We start from the raw sequence: 21,818 nt of genomic DNA on the forward strand, positions 1-21,818 counted from the left end.
AGTCTAATCTCAAAACTCAGAGTTAAGAATTAATGCCTTCTAGGCTTTTTACACAATTTAACAGGCATCAGTGTTACCTCAGAAGATATACCCAACAAGGTTGAGGATATACGATCAGAATGCAGCTCTGACTTTGGAGGAAAAGATTCTGTAACAAGCCCTGATGTAGAGGAAGTTGTACAAGGTAAGTAGTAGCATTTTAATTAAACCAATGCATAAATATTAAGAATGATAGCAATCAGTCCTTTATAGTGCAAACGTAAGATGCTGAGGTTAATTTCCAATGCATTCAAATTTTAAACAGATGTGTATTTTCATATATTCTTCCTGCTGAATCTCCCATATGGTTGAGGTAAGTTCTGTTTGGATAAGTGTCTCTGAGTTTTGCTGCCTGGTATTGAGTTGCCCATTAATTTGGAACACTAATACTGGCATTTCAGCAATTCTTCTCAGCTTTGTGAGCATGGAAACGTGTGCGTGCAGGTGCTGCATCACACCATAACCATACCAGAATGTGATTTTATAGTTAAGATTCTTACTTGAACATCCACGGGCAAAGCTCATTTGTATCTGTAATTTGTTTTGTAATTGATTGAAGTTCATTATGCTTCTAAATATATAATCTCACCAATTTTACAAGTTTGAATGCATACTTTTTCCTTTTTGTGTTTACAGGTGGACATCAGATGACTTCTTCACTTTCCCAGACGGACACATTGCTCGCGATGTTTGATCCACTGTCTTCAGATGGTAGGTTAAAGCTTCTCAAATCCCACTTCTGTGGTTTAGGGTGAACAGCAGAAAGGAGTAGGATTAACATACAGCAAGATGCATCTTTTGATAAACTGAGTGGTTTTATTGATGTTTTATCCTTCCACTTCATTCTTCTTTCCAGAATTCCTAAAATGTAATAACTCAAACTGAGAAAATTGTAAAGAGGAAGTGAAATTGTAATTTATTATGCTGCTTTGTTTTATTTTATTTAGATATCCTACATCAATTTCCCTCTTGAACAAGCCAACACCACCTGTGTAACTGAAACATTGCTTGTCAATTTCCGAATTCATGTGACCCTCCTGTCACATGGGACTCACTTTGTTTTCACTTCGTGCCTGCTTTGATGACCTAATTGAGATTGTTAACTTGTGATTATGGGGAATCAGAGCTCCCCAAAGTGCTGTTACTCCTTGGTATATCAACAAATTATAAAGAAAGTGGACTGAATTAGATTACAGTATAGTTAGACTAAAAGTCAGAATAGGGATGGAGGGAATATCCACCACAAGCATTGTACATCTGGGAGCCCTAGCCACAAGCATAGCCCCCAATATAATAATTCCAGTATTATGAATGATGGAAATAAAAGCTTGAAAAAGAAATCTGATGGACACTGTATAGGAATTGGAAGATATTTAGGGCTCTTCAATCTCCACCTTGTTTCAAAACCACTAAGTATCAAATTATAGTCTGCCTATATTTCTGCTCGTATTTTCCTTTTAAAATCTTACTGCTGATCTATTAACATGATTTGATTTTTTGCTTGCCTATCTGTTGCCTTGTTCTTTGTAAAGCTCCTAATTTCAGATCCCTCCCATTCGGTTTCATGTGAATAAGCTTTTTTAAAAAAAACTTTTAAACTTTGCAGTGATTTACCTGCGTTGTAAATGATCTTGTTTTACACAGATGGTCACTTTGATAATGACCTTGTGACTAATTAAATTTATGCTTCTAGATAAATCATCGTTGAATACTACTGACAATATAAAGTTTCCTTTCTGCTAAGCCACCAAACAAGCTTCAAGTTACTAAAATTTGGCTCCATCTTTACAAGCTACAGTTAAAAATGGTATTGCACAGCTCATAACAGGTGTAGTTTATTTAACAAGATTAGGAGATAAATTATCTGAGAATAAATGGAATTAATGGATCAGGTTTATGTGTGTGTAGTCATTGATGCATCGAAGAATTTTTAAGATGTATTTTGATTGTACCACAGACATTCTAAATGTGAAATGCATAGCGTTAAAATGGAACAAGGCTGAGGTGCAAGGTTGTTTTATCACTGAAAGTGATTGTATACTGATTTAACCTCCCGCTGCTGTCTGTAAGGAGTTTGTACATTCTCTCCATGGTTGCATGGGTTTTCTCCAGGTGCTCTGATTTCCTCCCACATCCCAAAGCAGTACGGTTTAGTAGGTCAATTCGACACGTGTCTGTAATTAGGTGATGCGGGCTCTTTGTATCAGAAGGGCCTGTTATCAAAATATGAATGCAAGATTACTGCTCACTCTGTTGTATAAAGACCACATTTTCAACATTTATAGTTTATACAAACTTAACTGTAGTAAATAATGAGAAAATTAATACGTGTCAAGAGGGTGATGTAGGTAGATAAACGGCAACTAAAATCGAACCAAAGCATGAATTTATTCACTTTGATCAGCAGAGTGAGGAAAGGTAATGCAAACAAAACATACTATTTTTAAGGGGGCAAAATCTGGGGACATCTAATGCCATTAGGTACTTCGTGAAAGTTGGATTTGTCTCTGTAATTAAATACACTGAGTATGAAAATAGTCATAGTCATACTTTATTGATCCCGGGGGAAATTGGTTTTCATTACAGTTGCACCATAAATAATAAATAATAATAAAACCATAATTAGTTAAATAGTAATATGTAAATTATGCCAGGAAATAAGTCCAGGACCAGCATATTGGCTTAGGGTGTCTGACCCTCCAAGGGAGGAGTTGTAAAGTTTGATGGCCACAGGCAGGAATGACTTCCTATGACGCTCTGTGTTGCATCTCGGTGGAATGAGTCTCTGGCTGAATGTACTCCTGTGCCCACCCAGTACATTATGTAGTGGATGGGAAACGTTGTCCAAGATGGCATTCAACTTGGACAGCATCCTCTTTTCAGACACCACCATCAGAGAGTCCAGTTCCATAAGGATAAGGAAATGTCATAAATGCTTTAAATCACTACATGCCTAAAATGGGTATTCTGGCCAATTCTTATTGAAAGAACATTTCATGTTCTTGGCAAGGGTGCAGTGGGAGTTTGGCAAAATGTTATATATGATGAAGGTAGAAGTTGAATGGAGAAGTTTGGGAAATTGGTTTTATTCTTTGAGTAAAGTGGATGAAAGAAAGGTTTGATACAATTGGTCGTAATATTTACAAGATTTTGACAGTGATTGTTTTTGATCTGGATCTGGTAATTTGCAAATTCAAAGGCAAAACAATGGCAAATCATTTCATCCATCAAATTGTAATCTGCACATATTGCTTGAAAGTGTGACTTATTAATAACTTCCAAAAATCCAACGACCGTGGTACATTTCACGAGGCCACAGAAGCAGCAGGAGAATGGAACCAGTTGGATAACTCCAAATTTTCTAGGATTCCATGAAGCACCCCTTTTAAAAATTAAGAAATTCAGTGTCATACATGTAAAGTTTTGAAAAATTTCTCTCTGCGTCTCAGCAAGAATTATGAACATCTTGAAGTTCAAAGTAAATTTATTATCAAATTATGTATATGTTACCAAATACTACCTTGACATTTTCTTTCATTTATAGGAAAAAAGAAATGCAATAGAAAACATTATACATGAGCAAACATACTGTGCAAAAGAAAACAAACGTTAATAAAATGATACTGAGAACGTGAGTTGAAAAGAGTCCTTGAAAGTGCATCACGAGGAAATCTGCAGATGCTGGAAATTCAAGCAACACACATAAAAGTTGCTGGTGAATGCAGCAGTCCAGGCAGCATCCGAAACATCAACTGTACCTCTTCCTGGAGATGCTGCCTGGCCTGCTGCGTTCACCAGCAACTTTTATGTGTGTTGCTTGAAAGTGCGTCTGTAGGTTGTAGAATCCGTTCAGAGTAGCAGTAAATAAAGTTATCCACACTGGTTCAGGAGCCTAATGGTTACAGGGCAATAACTGTTCTTGAACCTAATAGCGTGGAACCTAAGGCTTCTGCTCCTCTTGCCCAATGGTAGGAATGAGAAGGGTGGTGGAGGTCTTTGGTGGACGATGCAGCGCTCCATATAAAGTTACTCAATGCTGGGAAGGGTTTCAACTGTAATGGACAGGGCTCTGTCTACCACCTCTGTAGCCTTTTCCAATCCTGGGCATTGGTGTTTCCGTACCAGACCATGATGTAACCAGTTAGCATACTCTCCACTGTGCATCTTTAAAAGCTTGTCAAGGTTTTTGCTGACGTGTCAGATCTGCACAAACTTCCACTGTCATGTATGTGTACATTCTGATATTATGAATGGTGGCTGTGATTCTTCCAGTTGCTATTGATATCTTGTCAGAGGTAATCTGCACAGATGTGTGCACATGCCATAATCCATGTTTTTCATTCATTCTTAATGTTCACAGCTTCAAGCATACCATCAATAGTCAGGCCTAAAGTGCACTATGCAAGACCATCACACCCACCACCGGATCCTCCAATATTGGAAGGTGCTATAGGGGGCAGTGACGCCCGATTACCACCGTTTGCGTCACATATTTGCTGCCAAACTGAAGCTGAGCTGCTTAAACAGCGACACTCCTTTCCAGAAAGGCTGGTACGCAGCAGGAGTTCTGATGTTGTTCTGGCATCTCGAAGACCAATGAGTGATCCTGGGTGGAATATTCCAGGCAGTAGAAGGGCAGCAAATGAAGAGCCGTTTGCATCTGGGGCAGCAACTGGAATCTGTGGACCAACTTCATCTCCCAGCAAAGACTCCCTGGTAAGGTTTATCTTAACGTACAAGTACCTCATGTTAGTTAAAGCATCTCATTCATACTTGGGAATGATTTCAGTTGGCTTGCTTTCTGTTAACAAGATGAGCAAGAAATTCAATGCATATAAAGGCAGTATACATAGTCATAGTCATACTTTATTAATCCCGGGGGAAATTGGTTTTCGTTACAGTTGCACCATAAATAATAGTAATAAAACCATAAATAGTTAAATAGTAATATGTAAATTATGAAATAAGTCCAGGACCAGCCTATTGGCTCAGGGTGTCTGACCATCCAAGGGAGGAGTTGTAAAGTTTGATGGCCACAGGCAGGAATGACTTCCTATGATGCTCTGTGTTGCATCTTGGTGGAATGAGTCTCTGGCTGAATGTACTCCTGTGCCCAACCAGTACATTATGTAGTGGATGGGAGACATTGTCCAAGATGGCATGCAACTTGGACAGCATCCTCTTTTCAGACACCACCGTCAGAGAGTCCAGTTCCATCCCCACAACATCACTGGCCTTTATGAGTGAGTTTGTTGATCCTGTTGGCGTCTGCCACCCTCAGCCTGCTGCCCCAGCACACAACAGCAAACATGATCGCCACCACAGACTCATAGAACATCCTCAGCATCGTCCGGCAGATGTTAAAGGACCTCAGTCTCCTTAGGAAATTAGAGACGGCTCTGACCCTACAAGTGCAGAGCAACACACAAAATGCTGGAGGAACTCAGTAAATCAGGCAGCATTTGTGGAGGAGAATAAACCAGTCTACATTTCAGGCTGAGACACTTCTAGCACTTACAGAATCCCTTATATTTATACAAATGTAGATCTTTCTCAGTGGATGTAAATAACCAGCTTAAAAATATTCTTGAAATAGTACCCAGAAATGTTAGTTAAAATCCTTAGATCCCATTACTATGTGGAATCAAACCAACTAAAGTTGATTGCAATGTTAGTTTTACGTGGGTAAATTTGTTGTTTACCCATGAGAGAGAATCTGGAAATTGCTGAATCAGAAGAGAAGCCTACTGCAGTTCAGAAGAAGGGCAAATTAACTGAGACCAATCATTTGCAGCATAAGATACACTGTTATGAAGACCTATTGTTAAAACAAATAACTTGATTTTGAACGTCTGTTTTTTAAAAAAAAATCAAATACTGCCTTGCAGTGTTTAATATCTTCCATCCTTCAATGATATCTATCAAGATCCCTATTACATTCATTTTGCACAGGGAGAGGATAGAAAGGACAGTGACGATGAGAAATCGGATCGTAGCAAATCTTGGTGGAAGAAGCGCTTTGTATCTGCTATTCCTAAAGGTCAGTCTTGGAATTATGACTGTTTTGCTACACAGAACATGAGATAATTGGTCAAATGGTTTTATAATCTAACTGAATCTGAGATCTTTTACTTTTGAATTCGTCAGTACCTTGAAACAAAGTTTACCTTTTCCTAGCTTTAACTATATCTGTGTAACTTTCTTGTGCATTTGCCTGTGGCAGCTCAGTGCATTTTGATTTGATTCACTCTTACCTGTGAAAATGAAAAGCTGCTTGTTTGCATTTCTTGTTTTTACTGCTTGTCAACTACTTTAGCATGTTATAAAGTCAACAGTCTAGGAATTTCTCAAGAATTTTCGAACTGATTTTATTTCTGATCAATTTTCTTGTCTCCTCCCCAAATTCACTACTTACCCTAATCTCACTTTATTCATGGGTTCTTATGCCAAAAAACCCCCACAATTAATGATTTGCTTATTTTGAATAGTTATCCTTGGTGTTAGTTACATAGGAACATTTATTTTTCATTTTTAAAAATATTTTGCTGACAGATCATCGAGAAAAAGATTTTACTAAAATATCTGTAGTGGCATCAAAATCGAGATGATTTTCAGCCAGTTTTAGGCAGGGTTGCTGCTGAATGTTTTCAGTGTAATTGGTATACAGAAAGATGTTACCTAATATTAAAACCTTCATTGCTGTCAGGTCCACAAGGTTTTGGTTACACCATGAATTTCTTCATCCTGTGTGTGAAGAAGTTGCTTTGTTTTTGTAATGTGGTATATTTTCTCTTTAGCTCCCATTTCCTTCAGGAAGAATAAAGATAAGCAAGAAAAAGACAGAGAAGATGGTGCACAGGAAAGGTTTCAGGCCATGCCAGGTTGGCTGATCCTCCCTTTCATAAAGAATGGTGAATGAGGACTACAAAAAATGAATAACACCTGCATGAAACAGGAATAGCTTAAAAATTACAATAAAACAACAAATTATCAGAGCATTTTAATTTTTTTAGAAAATAAATATTCAAATGCATGGAAATGACACTAACAATGTAATCAAGTATGTAGCCTCTATGATTCCAAAGTGCCTTTGCACTATAGTTGCTAAACTTAAATGCTAACATATACCTGTAGTCTGGAAGGTTAATTCTAATAGGATCACCACAGTGATCACAACTGTGCAGTTGGTCATTGGCCAGTGTACCCAAGGATCCAATTACAAGACAAGTTGTAGATGTCTTGCCTGTGTCTCTGTTCTTTCAGTGATTCTTGGTGATTTTTCTAACCTGCTTTTCTTCTCTCTCTGCCACTTTCCAAACTTCTTCCAGCCTTCTGCAGCACTGTTGATTGATTTCGTTTTAGGTGCAGCTTCACTTGGTGCAGTAGTTGATTTGTTGCTTTGCTCACCCTTTGTTCCTAGTGCATCTCATCTTTTATTATCTCACATCTTTTTATTATAATTTGAATTGGATTTGACTTGTTCTCTAAAGAAAATGTAAGAAAATAATCAGTTTCCTCTCTTTTGGGTTTAAAAGGTGGAAAATTTGAGAGACCAGCTGAAACTGTGTGCGTGTTCAGTTGGCACAGAAAATGTGGCAACACATGCAGGCTGCCCCAGCAAATCCCTGTTGATTTGATGCTAGCGATGCATTTCACTGTATTTCACAATGCACATATGACAAATAAAGCAAATCTTTGATATCTTGAAGACAAAAGTAGGACAGACTGTGTCGGAGGTATCTGATTCAAAGTTCAAAGTATGTATACAAATAAAGTCCTCTTGGTCTTGTACCTGGCTGGAAGCCCGAGAAGAGTTTATTCTTCATATACGTCAGGAAAGCACTAGAATCGTTTTCAAAGTACGTATATGTCACCATATACTACCCTGATAATCATTTTTTTGCAGGCATTCACAGTAGATAAAAGAAATACAATAGAATCAGAAAAATTACACACAAAGACTGAAAAACAATGTGTAAAAGAAGACAATCTGTAAATCCAAAAAAAAACTAAGTAATAAATAATTCTGAGAACATGGGTTGTATATAATGTCCTTGAAAGTGAGTCCATAGGTTGTGGCGTGTATTTAACCATGCTGATTCAGGAGCCCGATGGTTGAAGGGTAATACTGTTCCTGAACCTGATTGTGTGGGACCAGAGGCTCCTGTACCTCTTTCCCGATGTCAGCAGCGAGAAGAGAGCATGGAGTGGACGGAGGGGTTCTTTGATAGGTTCTGCTCTCTCGTGGATGTGCTCAGTGGTGGGGAGGGCTTCTTTTGTGACGGAGCGGGCTGTACCCACCACTTTTTGTAGGCTCTTCTGTTCTTGGGCATTACCATACTAGGCCATGAAGCAACCACTCAGGATATTCTTCATTGTGCCTAAACCTGGAAGAAGTTTAAAATGCTCAGTTACAAAGACGTCTAACAATCTTTTCAGTACATTTTAGTGGAGTAAAAATCTAAAATTTCTCATGAAAATTTCTGCCTCACACAATCTAAGTCATTGGAGGAGCACTCTAGTTTGAATAATTGAATACTTTGCACTGATTTATATTCCTTTCTTTGTGTTAAATAATTGTATAGGTGTACTGGCAGGTTTAATCAATTAACTACTGGATTCAGTAAATTAGTGTTAGGGTAAAAGTCTTTGAAGTATTTCCCTCTGCTAACATTCCCTTTCGATTCACCTATCTTGTATGTGCTAGTTTTATGGTTTAGTGCTAATGTCCAGTTCCTGGGATGCTGTGGGGCCAAAGTGCAAAACATAGTGCCAACAGTCATACACAGCACAAAGCACTTAGTGGTCTGTAAAATACAGTCACGCAAAAAATATAGTCCAAGTTCCTGAGTCTTTGAATGTTGCAGCAAACACAATACAGCTTGTCTTCTGTCAGGTAAATACTGGAGGGCAGCACTGATGCCACTCTTAGTTGGATGGCTGCAAACAAGTGACATCGCAACTTGAGGCCTCATTCTCACTATGACTGAGGCCATGCAGCTCCCCAGCCATTCGCCAATAAACCAGTGAACTGGACTTTCAGTGTTCCATATTACCATTGCCCAACAGGGTCTTACGATCACGAGGAAAGCAACCATGATAATCACTTGCTGTTAGAGAGCACAGTGCCTTTGCACACCAACTCCGACACCTCTCTGTCGCAGGCAGCAGCACAGTCCACACCAAGTCCAGTTCCTTCAGTTTCTCCGCCAATGAGTAACTGGCTGATGGGGTAGCCTTGTGTTACTTCAAGTTCTTCATGTCTAACAGGGTCTTGCAATAATAAAAGATACATTAAAAAAAAGACAATAACACCTTTGGCCACTGCATCTGAGTGCACTGCCATCTTACTGGAAGTGCTTCAAAGTTCACGGTAAGCAGATCTGGCATCAATGGGTCAAGTCTCAGAAGTTGTTAAGAGTCAAATAATCCACTGCTCTGACTCTTCACCTCTTCATAAGAGGAAAAAATGTAATAGTTAAAATCATGTTCTCTGGTTTATGTTTTCTATTCCTCTCACAGATAGAAATCCTCTTGTAGATAGTTGATTGACTACCAAACTTGTATAATGCCTCAGCAAAAGTAATGTATTTCATTTAAACTGAATATTTTCCAAAATATTACTCATTTTTAGTGTGCTTTTATGTAGCCCCTCCCCCTCCCCTCTCCTTGTTTGTGTTTCTGGCAAGGCCTTACTTCAGTTTTTTTCTAAATGATAAGTACTACTTTCTTGATTATATACTCCATGACCTTCTCTATAACAGAATGTTAAGCTTATTAGCCAACCAAATTCTGTCTTTTCCCTCCCTGCCTTCTATAGCCATTTCCTTTAAAACCCTTGAATGCAGTCTGCCTTCAGTTCCAGTAGTTTTTCCAATATTTTGTTCCTAGATTCCTCCATTCTCTTTGATATATTTGCAGTGAGATGTCTCCATCATGATGCAAAGTATTAGTGTAAATTATTTACCATTTTAAGTTATTAATTTCTTTACTCAAGGATCCCAAGCTTACTTTAGCTGTCCTTCTTAACTTGTTTTTGAAGTATCTGAACTGCTGGCAGTAAATACTTCTATTTTTAATTAGCAGAGGTTACATGGGAGAATGAAATATAGTTATCACACTATATAAGCAGATAGTCACAGAATTGTACGTTTAAATGAGACAGAGGTCTGGTGCCGTTTTAACAACGAAAAATGAATAGCGAAATTTTTTTTTAAAACAAAGCAAAGTTGATTATAGTGGTGGAACTGATTCAAAACATAGCCACATTCAAGATTATTGCAAATATATATTAATTTTCTTACCGTAATGAGGATGAATTTTGCTTTTACTTCGCTCTCCAAGATATACCTGCAGTGAGGAGTGCAACTACCCAGGTTTCCTGGAACAGTGTCCATCATTCACATGTGAGCTGCTTGTTGTAATCATGACCAGTCATTGTATTTTCACTAGAGGAAACAGTGTTTGCAGTTTTCAGCATATCTGTAGTAAGTGAACTAAGTCGGTTCAAGGAAATGATATGACAACGACTAAGAATAGATAAGTAGGGATTCGCTGTTAAATTTCTATGACTAGCTGCACTTGAAATGGTAAATGATGAGTGTTTCTGAGTCTTAATTTTTGTGGCAGATTCATTGAGGATGATACAGTTGCTTAAGAGCAATCAGGCTTTAGCCCTCTGCTATAGTTGTGAAGGAATCACTAGTGTATCCCTTCAATGTTTTCCAGAACTCCCTGGCCTCCTATCCTGTATCAGAAAATTGCTAACTATTGTTAGCATTCTACATATGTCAAACTGAAGCTGTGAACCTATACCTCCTTATCTGAGTTGGAGGAAATATTTTAAAGGTGCAGTAGAAGAACAAATCAGCTCGAGGGGGTAGTTTCAGTCTGTTCTTGGGAGATTAATTGTCTTTCTTTGAGTAGTTTGCAGTTACTAGGTAAGGGTAAAAAAAAAAAAAAATTATATGTTGTGTACCTTAATTTCAGGAAGACGTTTTACATTGATCTGTGTGATCAAATACTGGAAAGTTTCAATAGGTATGAAGGTCACTGTTTCATAATCTGGTTTCTGGCCAAAGAAAAGTGGATGATGGAGTGCTGAGCTTTCTAGAAATAATGATTTCATTCTGCAACACATTTACGTAAGTGTGTGTCATGACCATCAGCACAGTTCAACCTAAAACATGTGAAACACACTGTAAAATTCTTTCCTAAGAATGTTGGATGAGTTGGTAAATGAAAGGTATTCATCTCAAAAATAAGTGGAAATTTGTGCAGATGGTAGGGCAGCTAAAAGTATTCTGATATAGAGTTGGAGTTTCTTGTTTTCATCAGAGGCAATTCTAAAATATGGTCTAAATCTATTTATTGAAAATGTGTAATAAGAGGAGAGTGGTTTCCCTCATTAGCCAATGAAGGTTAAAATGGATTTAAAAGTGTTTTGGTCTGATTGCACTGATATGTAGCACCCTATAGTGCTCTTCTCTGTTACAATTCTGTTTCTGTCCAATATTTTTGTTCTTGCTGACAAAATTCATTGCACCCACTAGTGCTTAATACAGGGTTGCCAAGAATTTTTGAGAGCGTGTGCCCACATTGATAATAAACCCTAAAAATTGTTCTCACATGCCTTGGTAATTTTGAGCAGATATTATCACTGATAATGAATTAGTAACAATAATTATGGACTTTAGGGAAATAGGATGAGTCTTGTACTTATTTCTGTGCATTCATTGTTATATGAATAAAAGTATAACAGACAGATTGAAATAAATCAAGCATTTTAGGAAACCTGTTCAAAAATGATTTAAATTAATCTTTTAAAAAATTTAAAATTAATATTTCTAAATAGTATTGATTTTGTACCTCATTTAACAAGAAAATATCTCACCGCTCTTGGGTTGTAAAAAAAAATACATTCACTGCTTCATTTTGCAGTAAGAATAATCATTGTGTATATTTTTAATAGGGTGGATTGAGGGGAACACTGCCTACTGAATGCTAACAACATTTTTGTGTCATCTTGGGCAAGTGCGCCAAAGGTTTGCCACTGTTGATAGTTGGCGCTTGGATTGGTGAATATGACTCAAATGAAATGAGTCAAAATTGGAACCAATCATTTATGTTTTTAGTCTATTTTAATTTTTAACACAACTTTTGCAAACTGTTTGCAGTAAGAAGGGGAAGGACTTTTTTGGACATGAATTACAGTACAGCTGCATGGCAGATGTTTTTTAGTCATTCCTTATTTCCATTTCTTTCCATCCAGGTGGTGTTTGCCACCTGTAATCATTCTATTACACAACTATAATTGAGGCAAAGGTGACATTGATTTCTGTGCGTCTCTGTCACTTGTTCTTTATCCTATGCTCAAGGTGAGTGAAAACAAAACAGCTTCCTGCCTCAGACTTTGGCTAACTGGGATCCAGTGATTAGTTTCCGGGTAGCATTGAAATACTTGTAATTGGAAAGACATGATTGATTTGAGCTTTGAATTAAAAGATTTCAAAGTCTTGCACTGAGAATTGATGCGCCTGAAACTATGTCACCATATGGTTTCTTTTCCCTCCTTCCAATTTATTTTCTCTACTTCCCTCAGTCTTTCTGTGCACACACTTCTATATTGCTTGAATGTAATTGGTCTGTATTTAGTTATTTGTTTGTTTCCAAAGAATACTTAAGATCCCCACTGTCCACATTTACCCTGCACATGCTCTCTGACAGATGTTTGGTGACAAAATCTTTTTAATGTGGTTTGGTGGAAGTTGTTTGGGATTAAGTGAGTGAACTGTTTTAACGACACTATCAAAAGAGAATCACAAGGGAAACAGAAAATAAAAAAAGGAAAGTTATTGAATTTGTTGTTATCTTGCTGTTTTTCAACAAGGTACATAAAGTTATTATTTGTGGAACCTCAGTCAACCTCGGTAAGTGATCCCCAGGGAGATGCTTGTGATTCATCAGGATTCACTGATTTGTCAGCTTAGAGCTCCTGGAGTTATTAATGTAGTGTTCCAGTTCATGGTCCAGAGAGAACTTGCCAAAAATAGCTCACCCCACCCCCAACCTTGTCAGCAACAGTACCACTGGTCTCACTGAGGCCAGTGCCGTCCTACTGACCGACAGCCCTGGAACTGCTGACTTAACAATAACGAACTGTGGGCCTCCAGGTTTAACTGTTTTGTACTGCTCGAGATTTTCCTGTACTAGCTGATCTTGTATTTATATGCACCCATCCTTCCTGACATGCTGAGAGACGTAGAGCCACTGAACCAGCTGTTCTGCTGCCAGCAGATCTTGCCAATAAGCTGGAACAGCAGAGCTGAAGAGTGGAGTAAAGATGTTGTTAGTTAGATTCCTGGTGGTGTCTCATTACCACAAAATCACTGTGGATGATCGCCCATATAATTGAGATGGTGTGTAAAAAGGAGTAGAGATGTACGTGGAAGTCTAAAAATAAGAATTGCATCAAAATTTTAAAGGAATTACTTAATATTGTGATTTCCTCCCTTCCCCATCAGAAAGGGGATTAAAATGCTTTCAGAGCATGCAAAAGTTTGATTATTTCTGTGGAACAGAAACTAGTTTATTGCATAGCAGTTCCATTTACTGCTTGTTGCTGATTAATTTTAGTGCGGTTCCTAAGAGCAATAACCAGAAGTCAAAAGAAAAATTTTATAGATACTAAAATATAATTAACATCTTGAATAAAATCATTTTATCTGTATATTGAAATCTCTGTCTATCAATGATGAAAGAATTTTGGAAGATCAATGTTAGTGTGGAAAATACACATTCAAGGTATAAATTTGTTTTAAGTTAAAAGAAAGATATTAAATTAGTTGAAATTAATTTTCTTGTTTGAGAAGTTAGATAAAATTGAATATTGTAGGGATGAAGAATTGGACTTATTCTCATTTGAAAAGGTTGAAAGTTAAAGATCATAAAGGATATCTTGGGCAAAATATGAATTGTAATAAGTTATGCTTTAGAGATAATATGGTAGAATGCATCACTTTGAGTTAAAGGGAAATGATTATTGCACTTTTATTAAAAACTTTTTTAGGATTCGGGTCTTTAAAATCAGTGTTCATTTTATTGCATATTGCTTGGTGGCTCTTGAGGGTTCCCTAACAAATTAAGATGGAGCAGTTCATAAAGACGCCTTTACATACCAAATGAATACAGCAGGACTTCAGGGAGAGAGAGAAAGCTGAGTATCTATCCACAGAATTGCAGCCTGTTTTTGAGGAAAATAAGAAAGTGCATGATGAAATGCACACGGGGTGCACTCCACGCTAATGGAGATGATGGCATAGATTGGGGTTGATATACCTATAGCCGTGACCTTTCCTGTATCACATGCTTTTACATGCAAGTGCCCCCACTCTGCTTCATGGGTGCTAACAAGCAAAGCTTTCCACTAGAATGCATAAGAATAGCGCAGATTTATCAAAATTTAGGCATGCAGATCAGATATTTCTGCTGGCTCAACAATCTAGAATAAAGATGCACAGACTTCAGTCTGTGAACATTCATTCTAAGGAAATGTTGCTGAAGACAAGTATGTCCTGAAAGCAGTATTCAAATCTGGACATTTGAATTGGGTCTCTTTTTTAATAGCAGGAAGCTAAGGCTGTCATCAGTAAAAAGACCCAGGGAACAGGGTTGTCAATAAAACTCACTTAGGTTTGCTAAGGAAGAGAATTCTCTTTCTTGACTTGACTCACTTTACACGCTATCATTTCTGGCTATTAATTGCCCTTTGAAATCACTTTTCAATCTATTGGGTTGTTTCTGTTGCCATGAGCACGTCAGAATGATCACTCACTATCATCTTGGGCATCCGTATCCTGCAGTAAATGTCAGATGTGTAATTTGAAAAATGAACAAGCAATATCGGAAGCTCAGCCATTGAACAGTGGAATGGGGGCGGCTTCCTGCACATGTTTTATAGAAACACTGAATATCTCTAGTAAGTGCTAGTAGAGTAGTGATTACTGTAAAGCTATTGGAGCACCAGTGACCCAGATTCAATTCTGCTGCAGTCTGAAGGATTGTATATTCTCCCTGTGACCACGTGGGTTTCCTCTGAATAATCCTGTTTCCACCCACATACTAAAGATGTAATAGGTTAAATGGTCGCATAGGTTTAATTCCGCAGCATGGGCTCATTGCTGCATATTTGAAAAAAGGTACGTACAAGGCTGGCACAGTTTCTTGTTCTGCAAAGGTATCAGGAAATAAGAATGAATGGATGAGTGGGGTGGGCGGTGGTAAAGGATGACATTGAGTTGCCAGTTGAATATTGAATTCTATAGCTGACTTTTCCCTAGTACTTTCCATATTTTGCCTCTGTATATTTAAAAATTATCTCTCAGTGTGAAATTTTACATTAACTGAAAGGCATTCCATTACAAGCATTCTTTTTCAAATCCAGTATGTCATAAGCATTTTTAAATCCTGCCCTTAAAGCAATTTTCCATTCACTAAGAAGCACGCTAACTTTGTGCACAAATAGTGACGCCCTTAGCGGAAGAAATAGTTTGAGGTCCTTGATGAGTTTATTGTTTCCCCAGAATTCCATCAGGAATGTTATTTCTGGAACACAACTAGTCACAAATCTTACCCATTTCATTTTTCTGGTATCTACAACAGATTTCCTTCTTGCATTTTTTTTTCTTTCATGGACATTTGCTTGCTTTCTGCTCTGTTCCTGGTGCTTTGGTGTTTGAGCTATGCTTTGCATTAGTGAAGCTGTTTTTTAATGTCTAATGTTTTTGCTGCTCGCATTTGTGCATGCGTAGTTGGCATGTTTTCTCAATTTCTGTGCATGCAACATTGTTTTCCAGCTTTGTCCTGGGTTACCTGTGAGCAAAGTCACAGGTGATCATTTGGTATGTTATTTTTTTTAAAGATTGTGAACAATCTCAAGAATTAATGCATTTAAATCTCTTTGGATCTAATCCATAAGTAACTTGGTGACAAATGGCAAACATTCTCAGCCTATCTTTAATTGCCTTTTGGTACAGGCATTAGTAATATATGATTAATGAAGATTTGTACCGATTACTTTGCAGAATCACATTTTGATTATGATGGAGTTGTGTTAATTTCATATTTAATTGATATTTCCATATTTAATCTGCTTAAACTTTCCAGGACATTAAAATGTTCAGTTTAGCAGTTTATAGTAGTTTTAACAGTGTCATCATAAATTTACATTGATTCTTTTCTAAAAAGGAAAATAATAGCAGGCTAATAAAGATCATTTTAAGAAGTAATAAATGTATGACATAGATATCAAGGTTGAAGAAAAAAATATATTTGTAAGTATTTATTGTGAAGATTTGTCAGAAATGTTTCATACTGACTCTGTATGTTGCTAGATGAGCCAATCCCCAAATTGAACGCACAAGCCCAGGCTGCCGAGGATATTCTGGATAAATACAGAAGTGCTATTAAACGGTCCAGTCCAAGTGAAGCCGTTGCAAATGATGAGGTTACAGGTAAGCCATGTTGCTCTTCACTTTGATCTAGGAAAATTATTTTACCTATCTGTGTTTGCTGAAGTGATGGGTGTGTGATCTTGTATGAACAGCAGACATAACACTATTAATGGATAGTTTATATAATTGTTATGTCACTGAGCTGTGACTGTGTAGCAGGAAAAAAATGGTTGTAATATCAGATATAAAACTGGATGAACTCAGCAAGTCAGGCAGCATCTGTGGAGGAGAATAAACTCAATCTTTCATGCTTCATCAGGACTTTTGATCAAGAGTCAACCTGAAACGTGAACTGTTTATTCCCATCTAAAAAACGCTGCCTGACTTGATGAGTTCCTATCACATATTGCGCTTGTTGCTCAAGTTCTCCAGCAGTGCAGAATCTTCTGTGTTTATAATTGTAAAATCACTTTGTGAGGAGACTACAGCTACCTAGGAACTCCAAAGGATCAGCTAGTATTGAAATATAGCTTGTTAACATCTGGAGGCTAGCTTTAGGTTGGTGTTACCAGACATTCTATCTTGGAATAACTTGAAAACTAAAATAGGGAGAAAGTTTAAAAGCAAAGTTACGGAATTGGCTGTTTGTCTTTTGTGGAACTTGCATTATCACAATGTAAACTGTTTTCTCTCCTGTTTTACTGAAGGTCTATGTAAGGTATTGGAAGATGGCAGCACATTTTAAAGAAACTAAACTATTCCTCTGTACCTTAGGACAGAGTACTTGAATCCTGCAAAAATAATGTCTCCTGTGATTTGCAGATCACAGCTAGAGCAACTGTGGTAATCATGCACTGCCATAATTTTTGGAAAGGGATGAAAAGTCTGAATTGTCATTTATTGCTGCCCAGCAATTCCTGCCAAAAGTGTGTATGAATATTGACAGTGGAAAAATTGGTTTATTATTGTCATGTAGCAGGACACTGCAGAGAAGCTTTGTTTAGCATACTCTCCGTACAGATCACCATTTACAGCAATGCATTGAGGTAGTACAAGGGAAAACAGTAAAAGAATGCAGAATAAAGTGTTACAGTTACAGAGAAAGCTCAGGCTGTCAGTAATGTGCAATGCCATTACAAGGTAGATTGAGAAGTCAGGAGTCCATCATTCATGCAAATGACTTGGATGAAACAGCTGAGTGGGTATGGTTGTTGAATTTCAAAGGTTCATTTGTGGTCAAAGTATGTATCTATATACATTTCTGAGATTCGTCTTCTCCAGCTAGTCAAGGAAGAAAGAGCATAAAATTCGTTCAGAGAGAAACATCAAACTCAACCCCTCCCGACCATCAACTCCCAAACCCCCGCCCCAGCACAAAAAAACTAACAGAGCGCAACAAGAACATCAGCCCCCAAACTAACTCCCCTCGACCAACAAAGGAATAGGTAAAAAAAACACAGTATAAAAACCAGAAGTCTGGTAAAACAAGTGCGCAGTCCATAAGTGCAATATACGCAAAGATGAGCGGGAAAACAAGTTGCAAAGAGGACGTTAGAAGACTGCGGGGAGAAAATAGCAAGTAAGGCGTGAACAAATATCTTTGCAAGTACAGTATGTGGGAAATGTGAAGTTGCCTACATTCCATCCATACAGATCATGTCATCACATCAGTGCATTGAGGTAGTACAAGGGTAAACAGTAACAGAATACGGTTACAGGGAAAAGTGCAGTTAGGCAAGGTATGTAAATGAGGCCATAATGAGGTAGGTTTTAAGGTCAACAGTCAATTTTATCCCAGCAGAAACCATGCAATAGGTTTATAACAGCAGGGCAGAAGCTGTCCTTGAGTTTGACAGTGCATGATTTCAGAATTTAGTATCTTCTGCTTGATGGGAATAGAGTCACACTTGGCTGTGAATTCCTCATGGCACTCGATTAACATTCCAGCATTCACCAGCAAGTGGCTGACCATGAAGTTGTCCCACACCAGGGGATCAAATATTTTCAGTGGGTGGAAGAAAGAAACCCAGAGTAGTTTGAAATGTGAATTAAGATGCTGCTCTCCAAGCATTCTGTCCATTGTTCGTGGTCTGTTGTACTTACGTGCATGCAGGACGTTCATTTTGTCCTTACATGGTTATTTGGTACTCTGGTTTAAACTGATCGCTGTGATATTGAGAGCATTTGTTTTGTATCAGTACTCTTGTTTGTATTGCATATTGTTCATTGCTGCTGTCACTTGTTGTTAAGTGGTGTTTTCCAGTTATAACACAGGATGTTTGCTTCTGTGCAGAGGTTATTGGAGATGAAAGTGTGCATGATTCGCCACGTGACGAAACTCTTCAGAACCTTTCAGCAGATGATCTGCCAGACTCGGCCAGTCAGACTGCCCAGACTCAAGACTCCACATTCTCCTTTAGGTAGCATCCTTCATTTGGTCTGTGGCAGGAATTAAGGTTGTTACGATACTGAATCTGTTTTGTTGTTCAGTCTCCAGAGTTGCTCCACCCTTTACAAAAGGAATCAAGCTACCTTTTTCCTCTATCACTACTGAGAAAGTGGCTCACCTGAGGACTGGGAGAAATTCAGAGTTCAGCAGAGGAGGACAAAGGGCTTAATTAGGAAGGGGAAAAAAGATTATGAGAGAAAACTGGCAGGGAACATAAAAACTGACTGTAAAAGCTTTTATAGGTATATAAAAAGGAAAAGACTGGTAAGGACAAATGTGGGTCCCCTACAGACAGAAACAGGTGAATTGATTATGGGGAGCAAGGACATGGCAGACCAATTGAATAATTACTTTGGTTCTGTCTTCACTAAGGAGGACATAAATAATCTTCCAGAAATAGTAGGGGACAGAGGGTCCAGTGAGATGGAGGAACTGAGCGAAATACTTGTCAGTAGGGAAGTGGTGTTAGGTAAATTGAAGGGATTGAAGGCAGATAAATCCCCAGGGCCAGATGGTCTGCATCCTAGAGTGCTTAAGGAAGTAGCCCAAGAAATAGTGGATGCATTAGTGATAATTTTTCAAAACTCGTTAGATTCTGGACTAGTTCCTGAGGATTGGAGGGTGGCTAATGTAACCCCACTTTTTAAAAAAGGAGGGAGAGAGAAACCGGGGAATTATAGACCGGTTAGCCTAACGTCGGTGGTGGGGAAACTGCTGGAGTCAGTTATCAAAGATGTGATAACAGCACATTTGGAAAGCGGTGAAATCATCGGACAAAGTCAGCATGTATTTGTGAAGGGAAAATCATGTCTGACGAATCTCATTGAATTTTTTGAGGATGTAACTAGTAGAGTGGATAGGGGAGAACCAGTGGATGTGGTATATTTGGATTTTCAAAAGGCTTTTGACAAGGTCCCACACAGGAGATTAGTGTGCAAACTTAAAGCACATGGTATTGGGGGTAAGGTATTGATGTGGATGGAGAATTGGTTAACAGACAGGAAGCAAAGAGTGGGAATAAATGGGACCTTTTCAGAATGGCAGGCGGTGACTAGTGGGGTACCGCAAGGCTCAGTGCTGGGACCCCAGTTGTTTACAATATATATTAATGACTTAGATGAGGGAATTAAATGCAACATCTCCAAGTTTGCGGATGACACGAAGCTGGGTGGCAGTGTTAGCTGTGAGGAGGATGCAGGGTGACTTGGATAGGTTGGGTGAGTGGGCAAATTCATGGCAGATGCAATTTAATGTGGATAAATGTGAAGTTATCCACTTTGGTAGCAAAATTAGGAAAACAGATTATTATCTGAATGGTGGCCGATTAGGAAAAGGGGAGGTGCAACGAGACCTGGGTGTCATTATACACCAGTCATTGAAAGTGGGCATGCAGGTACAGCAGGCGGTGAAAAAGGCGAATGGTATGCTGGCATTTATAGCGAGAGGATTTGAGTACAGGAGCAGGGAGGTACTACTGCAGTTGTACAAGGCCTTGGTGAGACCACACCTGGAGTATTGTGTGCAGTTTTGGTCCCCTAATCTGAGGAAAGACATCCTTGCCATAGAGGGAGTACAAAGGAGGTTCACCAGATTGATTCCTGGGATGGCAGGACTTTCATATGAAGAAAGACTGGATGAACTGGGCTTGTACTCGTTGGAATTTAGAAGATTGAGGGGGGATCTGATTGAAACATATAAAATCCTAAAGGGATTGGACAGGCTAGATGCAGGAAGATTGTTCCCGATGTTGGGGAAGTCCAGAACAAGGGGTCACAGTTTGAGGATAAAGGGGAAGCCTTTTAGGACCGAGATTAGGAAAAACTTCTTCACTCAGAGAGTGGTGAATCTGTGGAATTCTCTGCCACAGGAAGCAGTTGAGGCCAGTACATTGGCTATATTTAAGAGGGAGTTAGATATGGCCCTTGTGGCTACGGGGATCAGGGAGTATGGAGGGAAGGCTGGGGCAGGGTTCTGAATTGGATGATCAGCCATGATCATAATAAATGGCAGTGCAGGCTTGAAGGGCCGAATGGCCTACTCCTGCACCTATTTTCTATGTTTCTATGTTAAGTCCTTCTGTAGGATGCGAAACGTCGTGTGGATAGAAATCCCACTTTCTGCTTTGTTGCTGTTCCGTTTATTATCCTGTCATTTCTCCCAATTTTGAGAGGAAAAGATTTAAATTTGGCAGTTGTTTATAGTTAGTGGCATATTTAATAGAATTAACTAGCTAAGACTGGAGGGACCCCAGAGATTTAAGAATCATACTGTTTAAGTTGTTTCTATTTTGCTTAATTGCCACTAATCTTAAAGCTAGTATTTTATTCTACCAATTAGGGATGCAAAGAAGAAATTGCGAATGGCCCTGTGCTCAGCTGACTCAATTGCCTTCCCTTTGGTGAGCCATTCAGCAACAAGAAATGGGCCTCCTGGAGGACTGGATCAGGGAGAATCTGAGGGTAAAGGTCATTTAAAATAATTTCTGGTATTTAGTCCCCAATAATCATCTGGTAGCAATGCACAAGCATACTGAAATAATTTCTTTAAGGGTAGCTAATAAATTTTGCTTATACCGATTGCTTCCTGGCTCTGCTAATATGAAGCTCAGAGCATCAGAGTTGGGAGTTCAATCCCAGCGACCTCTCTGAGGAGTCTCCCTACATCCTCCCCATGGAATGTATGGCATTTCTCTAGGTGCTCCAGTTCCCTTCCACAATCTAAAGATGTACCGGTTAGGTTAATTGGTAATTGTAGATTGTCCCATGGTTAGGTTAAGGCTAAATCAGGGTTGCTGGGGCGACATGACTCAAAGGACCTGTTCCATGCTGTATCTCTAAATCAATAAATTTGAGATGCAGCATGATAACAGCCCCTCCCAG

The 21,818-nt window shown here is 38.6% G+C and overlaps 1 protein-coding gene across 9 annotated transcripts in view; it reads left to right on the forward strand.

The window, feature by feature from the left end:
- gapvd1 (GTPase activating protein and VPS9 domains 1) overlaps positions 1-21,818 on the forward strand; it is a 128,753-nt gene that overhangs the window by 87,354 nt on the left and 19,581 nt on the right. For 4 of the 9 annotated variants that reach the window (XM_072239913.1, XM_072239914.1, XM_072239912.1 and 1 more), the window contains 8 exons: positions 44-184; positions 676-750; positions 4,400-4,755; positions 5,992-6,079; positions 6,837-6,950; positions 16,431-16,550; positions 18,784-18,910; positions 21,277-21,398. In XM_072239913.1, the coding sequence (XP_072096014.1) occupies positions 44-184; positions 676-750; positions 4,400-4,755; positions 5,992-6,079; positions 6,837-6,950; positions 16,431-16,550; positions 18,784-18,910; positions 21,277-21,398 (1,143 nt within the window). The remainder of the gene's footprint in view (positions 1-43; positions 185-675; positions 751-4,399; positions 4,756-5,991; positions 6,080-6,836; positions 6,951-16,430; positions 16,551-18,783; positions 18,911-21,276; positions 21,399-21,818) is intronic. The other 5 variants (XM_072239917.1, XM_072239916.1, XM_072239919.1 and 2 more) reach the window with 5 other exon arrangements.

This window comes from Mobula birostris, chromosome 22 (genome assembly GCF_030028105.1).
Source record: "Mobula birostris isolate sMobBir1 chromosome 22, sMobBir1.hap1, whole genome shotgun sequence".
Taxonomy (NCBI): domain Eukaryota; kingdom Metazoa; phylum Chordata; class Chondrichthyes; order Myliobatiformes; family Myliobatidae; genus Mobula; species Mobula birostris.